Source organism: Oculina patagonica, chromosome 13 (assembly GCF_052425735.1).
Source record: "Oculina patagonica isolate OP01 chromosome 13, crgOcupat, whole genome shotgun sequence".
NCBI classification, from domain to species: Eukaryota; Metazoa; Cnidaria; class Anthozoa; order Scleractinia; family Oculinidae; genus Oculina; species Oculina patagonica.
Window position 1 is genome coordinate 35,732,400 of NC_135770.1, and position 13,327 is coordinate 35,745,726.

The following is a 13,327-nucleotide window of genomic DNA, read 5'->3' on the forward strand; positions in this document are numbered from 1 at the left end:
TAGGACCACAATCCTACGCACACCGGGTGATGGGAAAAGACAGCTCCATATTACTGTAATATCGATCGACAGATCAAAGGTTCTGTTAAATAAATTCTACCTTTTGTTCGAGTTCTCTTGTCGTCTCTTTTAGTTCTTCATTGTCAACAGTACGTGGACTGTATAGTTGAGCTTTTCCTCCAGTTTTCTAGTCGTCTTTTTTAGTTCCTCGTGTTCTTTGAGAGTGTTGTCCAACTTTTCTTCGAGAAGCCTTGTGCACTGTTTGAGCTCTTCATGTTCCTCGAACGCTTTGGTCAGCTTGGCGCGAGCTAAGTCAAGATGATCGTTTGTGGCAGTCTGAACATGCTTACTGAGCTCACTTCGTCGGACCTGAAGCGAAAATGATTGTTCAATTTATGTCGATTAAACATTAAACGTAATAATGAAGAAAAAAAACTTTGTTAAGATAGAAATTAAGAAGTTTATTGAACATGACACTTAAATAATAGGCAATGTCATGTGTAGACTACTGGTAATATATCTTTTTTCTTAAGGACGGATCATTATTTTATTGGAAGGGGGCGGGGGGAAGTATGACAAATTTTCATACTTGTTTTATCTTTCTAGACCCTGCAAACAATTTTTTTCAAATTTTTCATATCCTCTCGCTCCACCAAAAAAACAAAACAATGGACCATCCCTTAGGTCCGAGGTACGGGCGTTTATATCAGGATTGCGAGTCAACTGGTTGAACTGGCGAATGTATGAGAAGGGGCTTGGGGCGAGATCCGATCGCGCGCGCACTCTTGTCTCGCCCCAATCTTTCCTCGTGCGTCTTTAATCCTTGGTTTTCTAGCCTCGCACTCAAGAGAGAGGGAGAGAGGGAGAGGGAGAGAGAGAGAGAGAGAGAGAGAGAGAAAAAACAGACTACAAGCAGTCTAGGTCGCACAAAATTTTCTTGAGCGCGATGCTCGTTCAAAAAATTGCCTACTCGCGAACTGATGCTGATAGTACGTGCCTTATATCACAGACGTAATCTTCTAAATAATTAACTGCTTATGTAACAAAGAAACAATGACACTAGAATTTATGCACCAAAGAAATACATGTATACATCCCATGATTTCGCCGATCCGATCCAACTGAGCCAAACAACAGTTACCTTCGTCTGACAATACATCTCCGCAAAAGGGCAGGAAACTATGACAATTGGGCAAACTGTGTCAAAATGGGCTTCCATCTGTAAAATTAAAACTTTCGAATTAGAGGACATTTATTTGAAACAAAAAAATTCAGAGCAATTGCAGTGATCCAATGCTATGCGTTGGGATTGAGTCTCGACCAGTGTCATTAATACTATTAAACTTCCCATCCAGGGAAGAGTAGCAATAGTTGTTTCTAGGAATGGAAGCCGAGATAAGCTCCAGCACAGTGCACATTGGCCAATTTAATTTTTCTCAAGTTCTTCAACTTATCTTCTCACAGTGCATGCGGGTTCATCATCATCTTGGCAATTTATGCGGAATATCATTTGAATGCAAGAGAAATTATAAAGGACCACTTTTTTGTTTCTTAACCATATTAAGTGACTTTTTTTATCGTCGTCGTCGTCGTCATTGTCATCATCATCATCATCATCATCATTATTATTTATTAGCCACTTTTGAGATGAAAGTTTACAACATTGACTATGGTAGGTAGGGCGAGGAGACCTCCAGGAAACCACCAGGCTTATAGGAGAGGCCACCTCGTTTAGCAATATGTTATTAAAATTTAGTTGTGGGTGTGCAGCTAGGTCAGTTCAGACTCATTTCATAAAAATGTAAATCATTTTTTTTCTTAAAAGTCAAAAAGTAGTGAAACCAGTGATCGATTCTGGGAGTGAATTCCAAGAGAGAATTATTTTCTTGATTGAGTTACTGATGAAACAATGTCGAATTTTCCTTATTTTATATCAAAAGCTAGGCACAAACTGGTAGTCAATGGTTACTACTACTAACAGCAAACCGACAAAGGTAAATCGGTCAGTTACCTCTTCCCGTGGAATTTCCTCCCCACAATTATAATGACAGGTTACTGGGAATCTCTTGCAATGAAGTTGATGATCCTATAAAATAATAACAGTAATTAAAACACTTCCTATTATGACGTTCGGGGAGGGGGCTAGATCTAACACAATGGAAGCCTTCAATGAAAGAGCAAAACTCGTGCCTGCCTATCTTCTCAGTTATTGGATTTTTACGGAAAAGAAGGGAAAGAGAAGCTAGGAGGATAGAACACGGGCAATCCAAGCGATCGTAATCACCTCAATCACCGCAGACATTAGCGATCGACTGTATAATGCTCTCATATAACTAATTGCTCCGATCGCAAGAAAACTTTTAAGTGACAGAGGCGATGGAAACGATCGGGGCGATGTTACGAGAACGAGCCTTAAGATGACTTTTTAGATTGGTAAATTTAGTTTGGTTTAATTTTTGCAAACTAAAGTATACTTATTTAAAACGGGAGCTACGAACCCATTGTTCATACGCCGGGTGTTGTATACTGCAGTGCTCACAGGTAACTTTTCTCTGTTTGCATCTGGTAGTCACGTGCTTTTCAAGATATTTTCTCCTCGTTATCTCTGGGCAGCAATCGTTGGTGCAGCCAACAAATTCCTCAGGGCAAATTTCTCTATGGTTCTTTTAAAAAATTAGAAAAATGTAGGCAGATAAACTAATCACAAAAAATTATTGTAAAGGGAGACGGAATACAGGGCCTGGACTCTTCCAATATTGAAGCACTTTTGAAAAGTAATTGCCCCACTGTACAGGGTCTCATAAGCAAGTGCAAAACGTAAACATGCCCAAAAATAATGAAGATGAATTTTTTAACAATGACACGAGCATGGGACAAAGAAAAAATCTAAGTCCCCGACGGGAATCGAACCCATGGCCTCCCCGATACCGGTTGGACGCTCTAACCAACTGAGCTACGAGAGACTCGTGGTGAGCTGGGCCATTCATTTACTAGGTTTATAAGTAATATGGCTGGAAGTATTGCGCACGGGAGTAGTCCTAGGCCTCCTTGAGAGCGGGTCCCTGCCGATTTATCTTAAATGAGGGATACTTCCACCCGGTCTATACATTGAACTTTAAGGTAGTGCTCTGGAAGTATAATGTACAGCGAGAAGTGTACTTTAATAATAATAATAATAATAATAATAATAATAATAATAATAATAATAATAATAATAATAATAATAATAATAATTACGAATTTGTTGTGCGCAAATTCCATACGTAAATGTTCAAATGCGCATTACAAAAACCCAAAGGTAAAATTACAGCTTAAAAACTAAAATTCTTCAAAACTAAGTTATAGGTTTAAAATTACAAGCGTTAAAGTACAATTTATACCTAACTAAAATCTAAAATTCTAAGAAATTACAATTCTATTCGGATTTTAATAAAAACGCTTTAGAATCGATACCAGTGTTCACAGATCTGATGGCTAAAGGAAGAGCGATCTAAACTTTTGGGGCAGCATATGTAAAGGAGCGATCACCCAGTGTTGCCTTGGATAACGGCTTTTGATAACTAAGGAGAAGGCTGTCATTGGAGCTTCTAAGGTCATACCGTGAAGTTGATTTGATACTAATTAATGAATCTATATAGGTAGGTGCCAAACCCTTAAGAGCCTTAAATATAATTAAAAGAATTTTGAACTCAATACGAAACTTCACTGGGAGCCAATGTAAATCAAAAAGGAGCGGTGTAATATGGCAAAATCTGCTTTGCTGGCAGATCAGTCTAGCGGCAGCATTCTGTATTCTTTGTAGCTTGTTTATACGGTAGTCGGGAAGTCCATACAAAAGGCTGTTACAATAATCAATCCTAGCAGTAATAAACGCATGCACAAGAGTCTCGGTACACCGCCTTGAGAGATATTTACGTATACGCCGAATATTGTAGAGATAATAAAAGGAAGAACTGGACAACTTTTGATATGAGTAGACATCGAAAGCTTGGAGTCAAACCAAGAGCCGAGGTTTCTAGCAGAGTTTACTGTAGAGACATTGCAATCACCAACTCCAACTCGTATGCTGTGCTCGTATGCTGCGCTCGTATGCTGCTTATTCCACGATGAAAAATTACGTTTTTCTTTGTTTTGCTAAGACAACGAGCAACCTGTTCTGTGACCTTTGTTAGGCTTTGTATGTGTATCAATTTTATACTACAGAGTTCTTTAACACATAAAGTGAACATGGGTCAGTTGCACAGCGAATACCCACTATTATCTCTTCTCGCGGCATTACTTGTCCACACTTCAAAGGACAGTTCACTGGGAATCTCTTGCATTTACTCAGTTGATGTTCCTATAAGAAAATAAGCCAAAAAAAATTAAAAATAGTTTATGAACATGACCCAAGCACAAACAATGTATTTTCACGGTTCGTGTCTCTAAAGAAACGGCTGTGATCCCAACACCGGCCCAGCAAGTGAATAGTTGATTTGCCGAGCGATTACGAATTGCTGAGCACAAATTTCTAGAGTTCGTCCTTAGCTGGAGCAGATACTATATTCAATCCTTCTATTGGAGGGAAATGACCAAAGATGCAACAGAAACCGGACAACATTGGCTCGTGTGCTGACTTTTTATTTGTAGAATATGAGTTCTTTTACGCAGTAAATGCCATTCAGTAAATTTATGCAACTATAAAAATATATTTTAAACTAGAGCTACGTACCGATTGTTTACACGCCGGGTGTTGCATACTACAGTGCTCACAGCGAATCATTCTCCATTGACAAATGGAAGTCACGTGCTCTTCACGATTTTTTCTTGCCATTGTATCTTTGCAACCATTAGAAATACAGTCAACAATTTCCTCAGGGCAAATTTCTCTATGTTTCTTTTAAAAAATTAGAAAATATAGGCAGATGTAAAAATCACAAAAAATCATAGTAAAGAGAGACAGAATACAGGGCCTGAGTGGACTCGTCCAATATTGAAGCACTTTTGAAAAGTATGCCTCCTGTACAGGGTCTCATAAGCAAGTGCAAAACGTAAACGTGTCCATGGATAGTTTTTTTTAGTAATATGGCTGGAAGTATTGCATAAGTGAGTAATCCTCCTTGAAAGCGGGTCCCTGCCGATTTATCTTAAATGAGGGATACTTCCACCCGGTCTATACATTGGACTTAAAGGTAGTGCTCTGGAAGTATAATGTACAGCGAGAAGTGTAATTTAATAATAATAATAATTACGAATTTTTTGTGCGCAAATTCCATACGTAAATGTTCAAATGCGCATTACAAAAACCCAAAGGTAAAATTACAGCTTAAAAACTAAAATTCTTCAAAACTAAGTTATAGGTTTAAAATTACAAGCGTTAAAGTACAATTTATACCTAACTGTGCTCTGGAAGTATAATGTACATTCAACAAGAAGTGTATTTAAATCCACGACGAGAATTTACGTTATTTTTTGTTTTGTTAAGACAATGAGCAGCCTTTTTGTGTGACCTCCTATAATTTTATCCGTCAATTGGATGATAATGACCAAAGCTGCCACAGAAACCAGACAACATTGGCTAGTGTGCTGACTTCCTATTGTATAATTTAAAATTTTATAACAGTAAATGTAATTTTGAGTAAATCAATGAAAATGAAGATATATATAAAACTGGAGCCACGTACCGATTGTACACACGCCGGATGTTGTATACTACAGTTCTCACAGCAAATCATTCTCCATTGACACGTGGTAGTCACGTGCTCTTCAAGATTTTTTCTTGCCATTATATCTGTGCAGCCATCAGAGGTGCAGCCAACAATTTGCTCAGGGCAAATTTCTCTATGATTCTTTAAAAAAAATAGAAAATGTAGGCAGATAAAAATCGCAAAACATATAGTAAAAAGAGACAGAACACTACTTTTTCTAAACTCTTCCTAAATAGGAGTACTTTTGAAAAAAATAATCACCCCTGTGCAGAGACTCATACATACGTCATACATTAAGCTAGTGCAAAACGTAAACGTGGCCTGGCTGGAAGTGTTGCATGTGCATGTGAGTAATACTCATTGAAAGTGAGACCCTGTTTATCTCAAATAAGTGATACTCAGGGCCGTAGCTAGACTTTTAGCATAGACGAGGCAAAATCTTGCTTGGGGGGTCTGGGGGAACACCCCCAGAACATTTTGAAGTCAAAAAGCTCTAAAACGCGTTTCACAACATTTTTCATAAGTTATTTTTTGAGAAAAATCAGACTTGTTTAGCTGGGAGTTATTTTATCAACTAAACGTATTTTGTTTTTAATTTTGGATAAAAATCTATTCGACGTGGCAAGTGCCTTGTCTTGCCTCTTGCTAGTTTAATACGGCCCTGATACTTCCGCTCCGTCTATACACTGGAACTGAAGTTAGCGCTCTGTAAGTATAACGTACAACGAGAACTATGTCTGCGACGAGAAGCAACATAATTTTTTGTTTGGTTACGACAATGAGCAGCCTGTTTTATGACCTCCGCTTCGGTTATGTTGTATCGGTTAACCTGTTCTCGAGCATATGAAGTAAACAGGGGCCAGTTGCACAGCGAATACCCACTCTTTGCTCTTCTCGCGGTATTACTTGTCCACAATTCCAAAAACAATTCACTGGGAATCTCTTGCATGTACTTTGATGTTCCTATAGGAAAATAAGCCAAAAAATAAAATTAAAATGGCCCAGCTCACAACGAGTCTCTCGTAGCTCAGTTGGTTAGAGCGCCCAACCGGTATCTGGGAGGCCATGGGTTCGATTCCCGTCGGGGACTCAGAATTTTTCTTTGTCTCATGCTCGTGTCATGTCGAATACTTCATCTTCATTAGTTTATGAACATGTCCCAAACACAAACAATTGTATTTACATGGTTCGTCTCTCTAAAGAAACGGCTGCCACCGGCCCAGCAAGTGAATAGTTGCTTTGCCGAGCGAGCTCGAATTGCTGAGCACGAATTTCGACAGTACATCCTTCGCTGGAGCAGATACTTAACAACTATTTACTGAAGTGGAAATGGCTAGTGGTGGATATTTACCGAGCCCGTGAATTGTTTAAGTATATACAGTTAGATAATATAGCTATAGCCCAAAAAGGATGATTTTTGACTAGTTTATTCTTGTTAAAGATTACAATTTTTTCGTGCGTGTTGATCGGAGGTAAATAGAAAACAAATATCCTGTGTAATAGTATACATACGAAAATTTCTGCATGCTCATTGGCTTAGAGCACGTTTATTAATCCCAAACAGTGCAGAAAGTTGAAATTGAGTGCAAAAAGTTAAAATTGAGTGCAGAAAGTTGAAATTATAATGAAAGACAGGAAAGTCGGAAAGCGGCCAAAACAAAATGGCGGCCGATGTCGGAGTGTTTGAGAGAGCAAAAAAAGCGCAAAAACAACGATTCGTGAAAAGTTTGACCGATTTAATGAAATTTATAAGTATATAAACCAAAGTACTAGGAATTGAACGTTTGTACAGCACAAAAGAGGCTTTACGAAACTACTGAAAGCTACCAATCGTGGATTTTCTTACGCGACGCCTCGTAAAGAAGAAAGATTACAAGCGTGAATTGAAGTTGAACATTTCAGCCCAAACCAATACAACTGAATAAGGAAAAAACCCCATGATAATGCATGACAGAGAGATTTAAAATTCCCTAGCAGTATCTGGATTTTACAAAGCCCGGTACCTCCGTTATGTTTAAGAACGAATCGGAAAAGTAAGCCACTGAACACATTTTGTTTGCCATCCACTTCAAGTGACATTTTTGTATGTGTATTATTAACAAGAAATCAGATGATTTTTCTCGTACAAATTGTGATAAATCAGCACTCGTAAATTTCTTAAAGCCGGACTATAAATTGCACAAGCCCGTAGGGCGAGTGCAATTTGGTTAGCCTTTGAAAAATTTTCTCGTGCTGATTTATCCCAAATTGCACTCGAAATCATGTGATTACCTATACAAATCACACGGAATATCGCCTGATACTTAGCATGCTTAGCCGACGAGGCCGTAGGCCGAATTGGCTAAAATCAGACGATAACCCGAAAGATTGATGAGGATAATTGTTTTATTATTCAACAAATTGTCAACAAAATACATTTCGCAGTTAGAAAAATCTGGGGTTGTGCTGCATTTCCAAGATTTTCGAATTTTTACAACCTACCTATATCGCAGGATATCTGTCATGTACGGATGACAGATAACAATCAAATTTTGACCATATTTGGGCAGCGAGCGCATTTGTTGAATAATAACAAAGGAAATCCGGAGTTTGAGCAGCCAATCAGCGCGCGCCAAAAAACGCAACCCACTGTTTTAGTTAACAACTAGGAGTTGCTGATAGCAAGTAAAGTGCTGCGAAGTAAGTTATAAGAATAATTAATAATTATAATAGAAGAAACGGAACGGAAGGTCATAGGAATGTTTCGGATTTTCACATTCTCAGATGTGAAAGATTTGTTTTTTCTCAGCGAGTGAAATGCTGGTAATTCACTTAGTTTATTGCGTTCGACCAAGGAGAACGCATACTAATCGCGTCGTTTGCCCGACGTCAGTCCCGCGGGTTCTATGGTTCAGTCCCGCGGGTATCGATCGCCTGATGCCATAACCGTTTGAGTCTTTTTGGACTGCTACAAGTGACCTCGACCTCATGAAGAGGGCCTCAATCTCATGCATATCAAAATGGCATCGAATTTGCATTTTTTGTTTAAACAAAATTAATGCGTGGAACGTGTACCCGAAGTTAAGGGCCCACTGACGGATTTCTCGCGCGTTGCTAAGGTGCTAAAAGAGCGCGCGCTGTATTGCGTGTACGGGTTACTCACGCTATTTGTACGCGCCAGATGTGCAAAAAAAAATTTCTTTTCGAGCACTTCTTCAAACTCGCCAAATAAGATGAAACAATAAGAACTACCGAAAAACTTCCTGACTAATAGTTGACTTCACATCTGAGAATCAGTCAGATTAAATTGAACCAGTAAAAACAGTTTTTTCACACATGCAAATAATCTCAAAAGCGTACGCGTACAACTAGCGCGCGCAATGTTCTCTTGTAAGATGAATTACGCATGCGTTAACAAAATGATTTCCGGTTTGCAGAAAAAAATCTAAATACTTGGCGGTCTTTCATTTGATTCACTTTTTTTCGACGTTATATTTTTCCGAGCTGGGTCGGGAACATAACTAAGTATTCATTTGCTTAAATCATTTTTAATAAAAATTTTATGGACAAATCAATATTTTAAATCTCTCTAAAAAAATATTTTCCATAATGAAATGAAATCCATACTTACCAAGATACAAAAACGAATAAAGATCATGACACCATGAATGATTTTCTGATAACATGCAAAACATCAAAAATTTTAGACTTTTTCTTTATTGGTCACGTGATCATGGGCGTGGCCCGATGACGTCACATTTACGTTATGGACTGAGTAAAAGATTCAACCATAACCAGGAGCCATGATAACAAGAAAAATTGCTAAAACTATATAACCGTGAAGGTCCCTAGCAACGGGTCCAAATATATACGTCAGTGGGCCCTTAAAATAATACCGAAAATGTCATGGGAGGCATATCATCCAGTGGAAATCGAGTGAGTCATTTCGTGTGTCGCTTTGAAGTTTAGTACGTCCGCGCGAAAATCTTCCCACATTGACTTTTTTGTAAAACTTTCACCTTTGTGAGATTATGAGTTACCCATGTCAGAAATGTAATAAAATTGGGGGTTACCGGCCATTTAAAAGCTGCAAGCGAAGTGAACGCAACGGCGAACATCAGCGCGCGCTTAATTATTGCGACATTAATTACGTGCGCAGTAAGGATGCGCATAAACAACGAAGTTGTCCATGTTCTTCGACGTGCTTGTGTTCGGGTTTTGCTAAAAGCAGGCCCGCGGCCCACGGCCCGCGGTCCACTTTGCGGCCCGCGGCCCGGCGGCCCACCTCACGGCCCGCGGCCCGCGGCCTACCTATAAGCTTAAATCAAAGAAAATCCAAAGTCGAATCTTCAGGAATCTTCTTCAGCGAAAATCGAACGTGAACTCACTTAACATTGAAAAGGAAAACACTTCAGTCTTACCCACAATTTCAGCTCATTCATATAATGAACACCAACTTTGACATATGGCTGGTCTTTTTTTGGTATTTGTTGACAGATATTTCTTCATAAAACACGGTTTTACCATGCATTTTTGTGGGGTTTTGCTAAAAGCAGGCCCGCGGCCCACGGCCCGCGGCCCGGCGGCCCACCCCACGGCCCGCGGCCCACCTATAAGCTTAAATCAAAGAAAATCCAAAGTCGAATCTTCAGGAGTCTTCTTCCTCGAAAATCGAACGTGAACTACCCCTAAAAGCTGTTTGAAGTGCCGACAATGGCCCATATTTTCTACACGAGCGAGAAAATACCACAAGTATTCGCGTGTGCGCGTAGTAGACGAGGATCATGACTTACTGTTTCTTCCCCTTTTTGCACTTTGATGGCAAATACGCCAAACTGATCACGAAATTCTTGAACGGATGACTCCCAAATCTCTTTTTATCGATAGGATAGCAACGAAACCCGAACGCCTCCATCTTGTTTTGCTTCTTCGTTCTCGCCCCAGTCTCATATTGACGTCGGATCGAATGCCTGGTTAGATTTTCAGATTTTTATTATTTCACACTATTTACAACAATTAAACAATATTAACACTATTTACAGAAAATACAATAATAAAATAAGGAAAATATACAATAGATACAAAACCAAAATAAAATGTGCTCAGTGACCAAAGAAGCATAAGCTATCGTGTTGGTCACTGACACGTTCAGAAAAACAGACAAGACACATAAATTACTAGAAATAATAGAATATGAATAACAAACGTATGTAGAATAAATATGTTAAAAGATGAATAAATCAAACTAAATATAAGCTAATATGCAGAAAACAACGAAATTATGCACAAGAGTAGGATTGGTTATTTAAGAGATAAATTTTATAGTGCTTGTAAAAGGAAGTATAAGGCATTTTTTTCAAATCAGTTGGAATAGTTTCCCAAAGTTTAATTTTGATGAAACAAAAGAGAAGGTAGAGGTCCCGTAGTTATTATTTGCTCTTGGTCTATGGAAGTTCAAGTTAGCAGCATATCTGGTATTGTGGGTATGAACTTCAGAGGCCTGAGTAAGTGTTCTATGGAATATTGTTGGAATGTTTATTGAGTCATTTAAAATTTTATGAATAAATGGAGCCACTTTAAATTTGTACTCATTTTCAAATTTGAGAATTACTAAAAGATTGAAGTATGGTGTACAAAATGCTTCGGACATATTTACCGGTATTCTGCTTAGTTATAACTTTACGTAAATTGGTTTTACAAGCACTGCCCCAACTTATTATAGCATAGGATAGGTATGGATATATGAAAGAATAGTATAATTTACTAAGCTTACTAAGCTACGAACGTTCTGCAAACGCACGTCCTTGTTGTCACACAAAAATGCATGGTAAAACCGTGTTTAATGAAGAAATTTCTGTCAACAAATACCAAAAAAAGCCCAGCCATACGTCAAAGTTGGTGTTCATTATATGAATGAGCTGAAATTGTGGGTAAGACTGAAGTATTTTCCTTTTCAATGTTAAGTGAGTTTACGATCAATTTTCGATGAAGAAGACTCCTGAAGATTCGAATTTTTTTTCTTTTATTTAAGCTTATAGGTGGGCCGCGGGCCGTGGGGTGGGCTGCCGGGCCGCGGGCCTGCTTTTAGCAAACCCCATTTTTGTGTGACAACAAGGACGTGCGTTTGCAGAACGTTCGTAGCTTAGTAACCAGGCATTCGATCCGACGTCAATATGAGACTGGGGCGAGAACGAAGAAGCAAAACAAGATGGAGGCGTTCGGGTTTCGTTGCTATCCTATCGATAAAAAGAGATTTGGGAGTCATCCGTTTAAGAGTTTCATAATCAGTTTGGCGAATTTGCCATCAAAGCGCAAAAAGGGGAAGAAACAGTAAGTCATGATCCTCGTCTACTACGCGCACACGCGAATACTTGTGGTATTTTCTCGCTCGTGTAGAAAATGTGGGCCATTGTCGACACTTCAAACAGCTTTTAGGGGTAGTTCACGTTCGATTTTTGATGAAGAAGACTCCTGAAGATTCGACTTTGGATTATCTATGATTTAAGCTTATAGGTGGGCCGCGGGCCGCGGGCCGTGGGGTGGGCCGCAGGGCCGCGGGCCGCAAAGTGGACCGCGGGCCGCGGGCCTGCTTTTAGCAAAACCCGCTTGTGTTCGCGTCTTTGGAGGTCAGTCGTGTAAAGACGACGAAAATTGTCTCGAACTTATTACTAGTATATATTTGTATTCTCACCAAATGTTAATTAGCCTACAAAAGTGCAGGTGCACGTGCTATTCGATCGCAAACCCATCAGAAACACCAATTTATGACGTCAAAAAGCTCAAAGCTCGTTCCATTCCAGCGCGCGGTCATTATGAAAACGTTTTCGTGGAGCCTTTGCAAATCTTCCCAGTTTTTGCTGTTTATATTTCGCGCTTAAGGCTCAAAAAGTATTTCAGTTTTTTCTTAAGTTAACTTAGCAATGAATAATATTAGTGTTTGGTTGCAAAAGGAATTTCGGAATTTCGGCTCTTTAAATTCGCTTTCGTGTTTGACAACAACTTGGCTTTACTTGATCTTGCATATTTATAGCTTTCTCTGCACTTTGACTGACTATTACAAGAGAAAGCGACTTGTTGGGATTAAACACGTTCGGAAGTCGTTTCTCGAAGAGTATTGCACGAATCAAATCGAGAAACATCTTCGGTTTTTTAAAGCGAAATGTGGCCCAAGTTTTTGCTTCCTATTTGTTATAAATTTAGCTCTGACAATGTCAGGGAAAAGGTACTAAACAGAAGTGAAAGCGGCAGCGCTTCAAAATTTAACTTCTTGCTCTTTAGCGAAAAGGACATCGCAAACGACAAACGCAGCTTCCACATTTTACATGCCGCTGATCACACGTACTGCATGTACTCAAAATCATCGCCAGCGAAAAAGTCAAATCGAGTGTGTCGCCTATATAAAGCGCCCAGGCCCCGCGCGGACAGTCAAAAATAGTTCTGCTGCTACGCTAAGGCTTCGCAGCAACTAGGAATAGTTATCACTAACATTGTCCCCGCTTTTGAGTAATCCTCCTTTAAATTTGATTTAGTACATGCCGTTTTTTTGCTGCTGAATTTTGCAAGGACATTTTTCTTTGCTGTCTGTCTTTTGGCTCAAATTTTTGAAATTACCGGAAAATTATCTTGAATGTTGCTGTAAAGGACTTTTGATCTTCAGACAA

At 39.1% G+C, this 13,327-nt stretch overlaps 1 protein-coding gene across 3 annotated transcripts in view; it reads right to left on the reverse strand.

The window, feature by feature from the left end:
• The window catches only part of LOC144635808 (TNF receptor-associated factor 4-like), a 40,583-nt gene that overhangs the window by 944 nt on the left and 26,312 nt on the right, over window positions 1–13,327 (reverse strand). The window contains exons 8-15 of one of the 3 annotated variants that reach the window (XM_078494918.1): window positions 6,570–6,650; window positions 5,664–5,828; window positions 4,712–4,876; window positions 4,256–4,339; window positions 2,499–2,663; window positions 2,012–2,086; window positions 1,142–1,219; window positions 101–369 (exon numbers count right to left, since the gene is read on the reverse strand). In XM_078494918.1, the coding sequence (XP_078351044.1) occupies window positions 130–369; window positions 1,142–1,219; window positions 2,012–2,086; window positions 2,499–2,663; window positions 4,256–4,339; window positions 4,712–4,876; window positions 5,664–5,828; window positions 6,570–6,650 (1,053 nt within the window). In that variant the 3' untranslated portion in view covers window positions 101–129. The remainder of the gene's footprint in view (window positions 1–100; window positions 370–1,141; window positions 1,220–2,011; window positions 2,087–2,498; window positions 2,664–4,255; window positions 4,340–4,711; window positions 4,877–5,663; window positions 5,829–6,569; window positions 6,651–13,327) is intronic. The other 2 variants (XM_078494919.1, XM_078494920.1) reach the window with 2 other exon arrangements.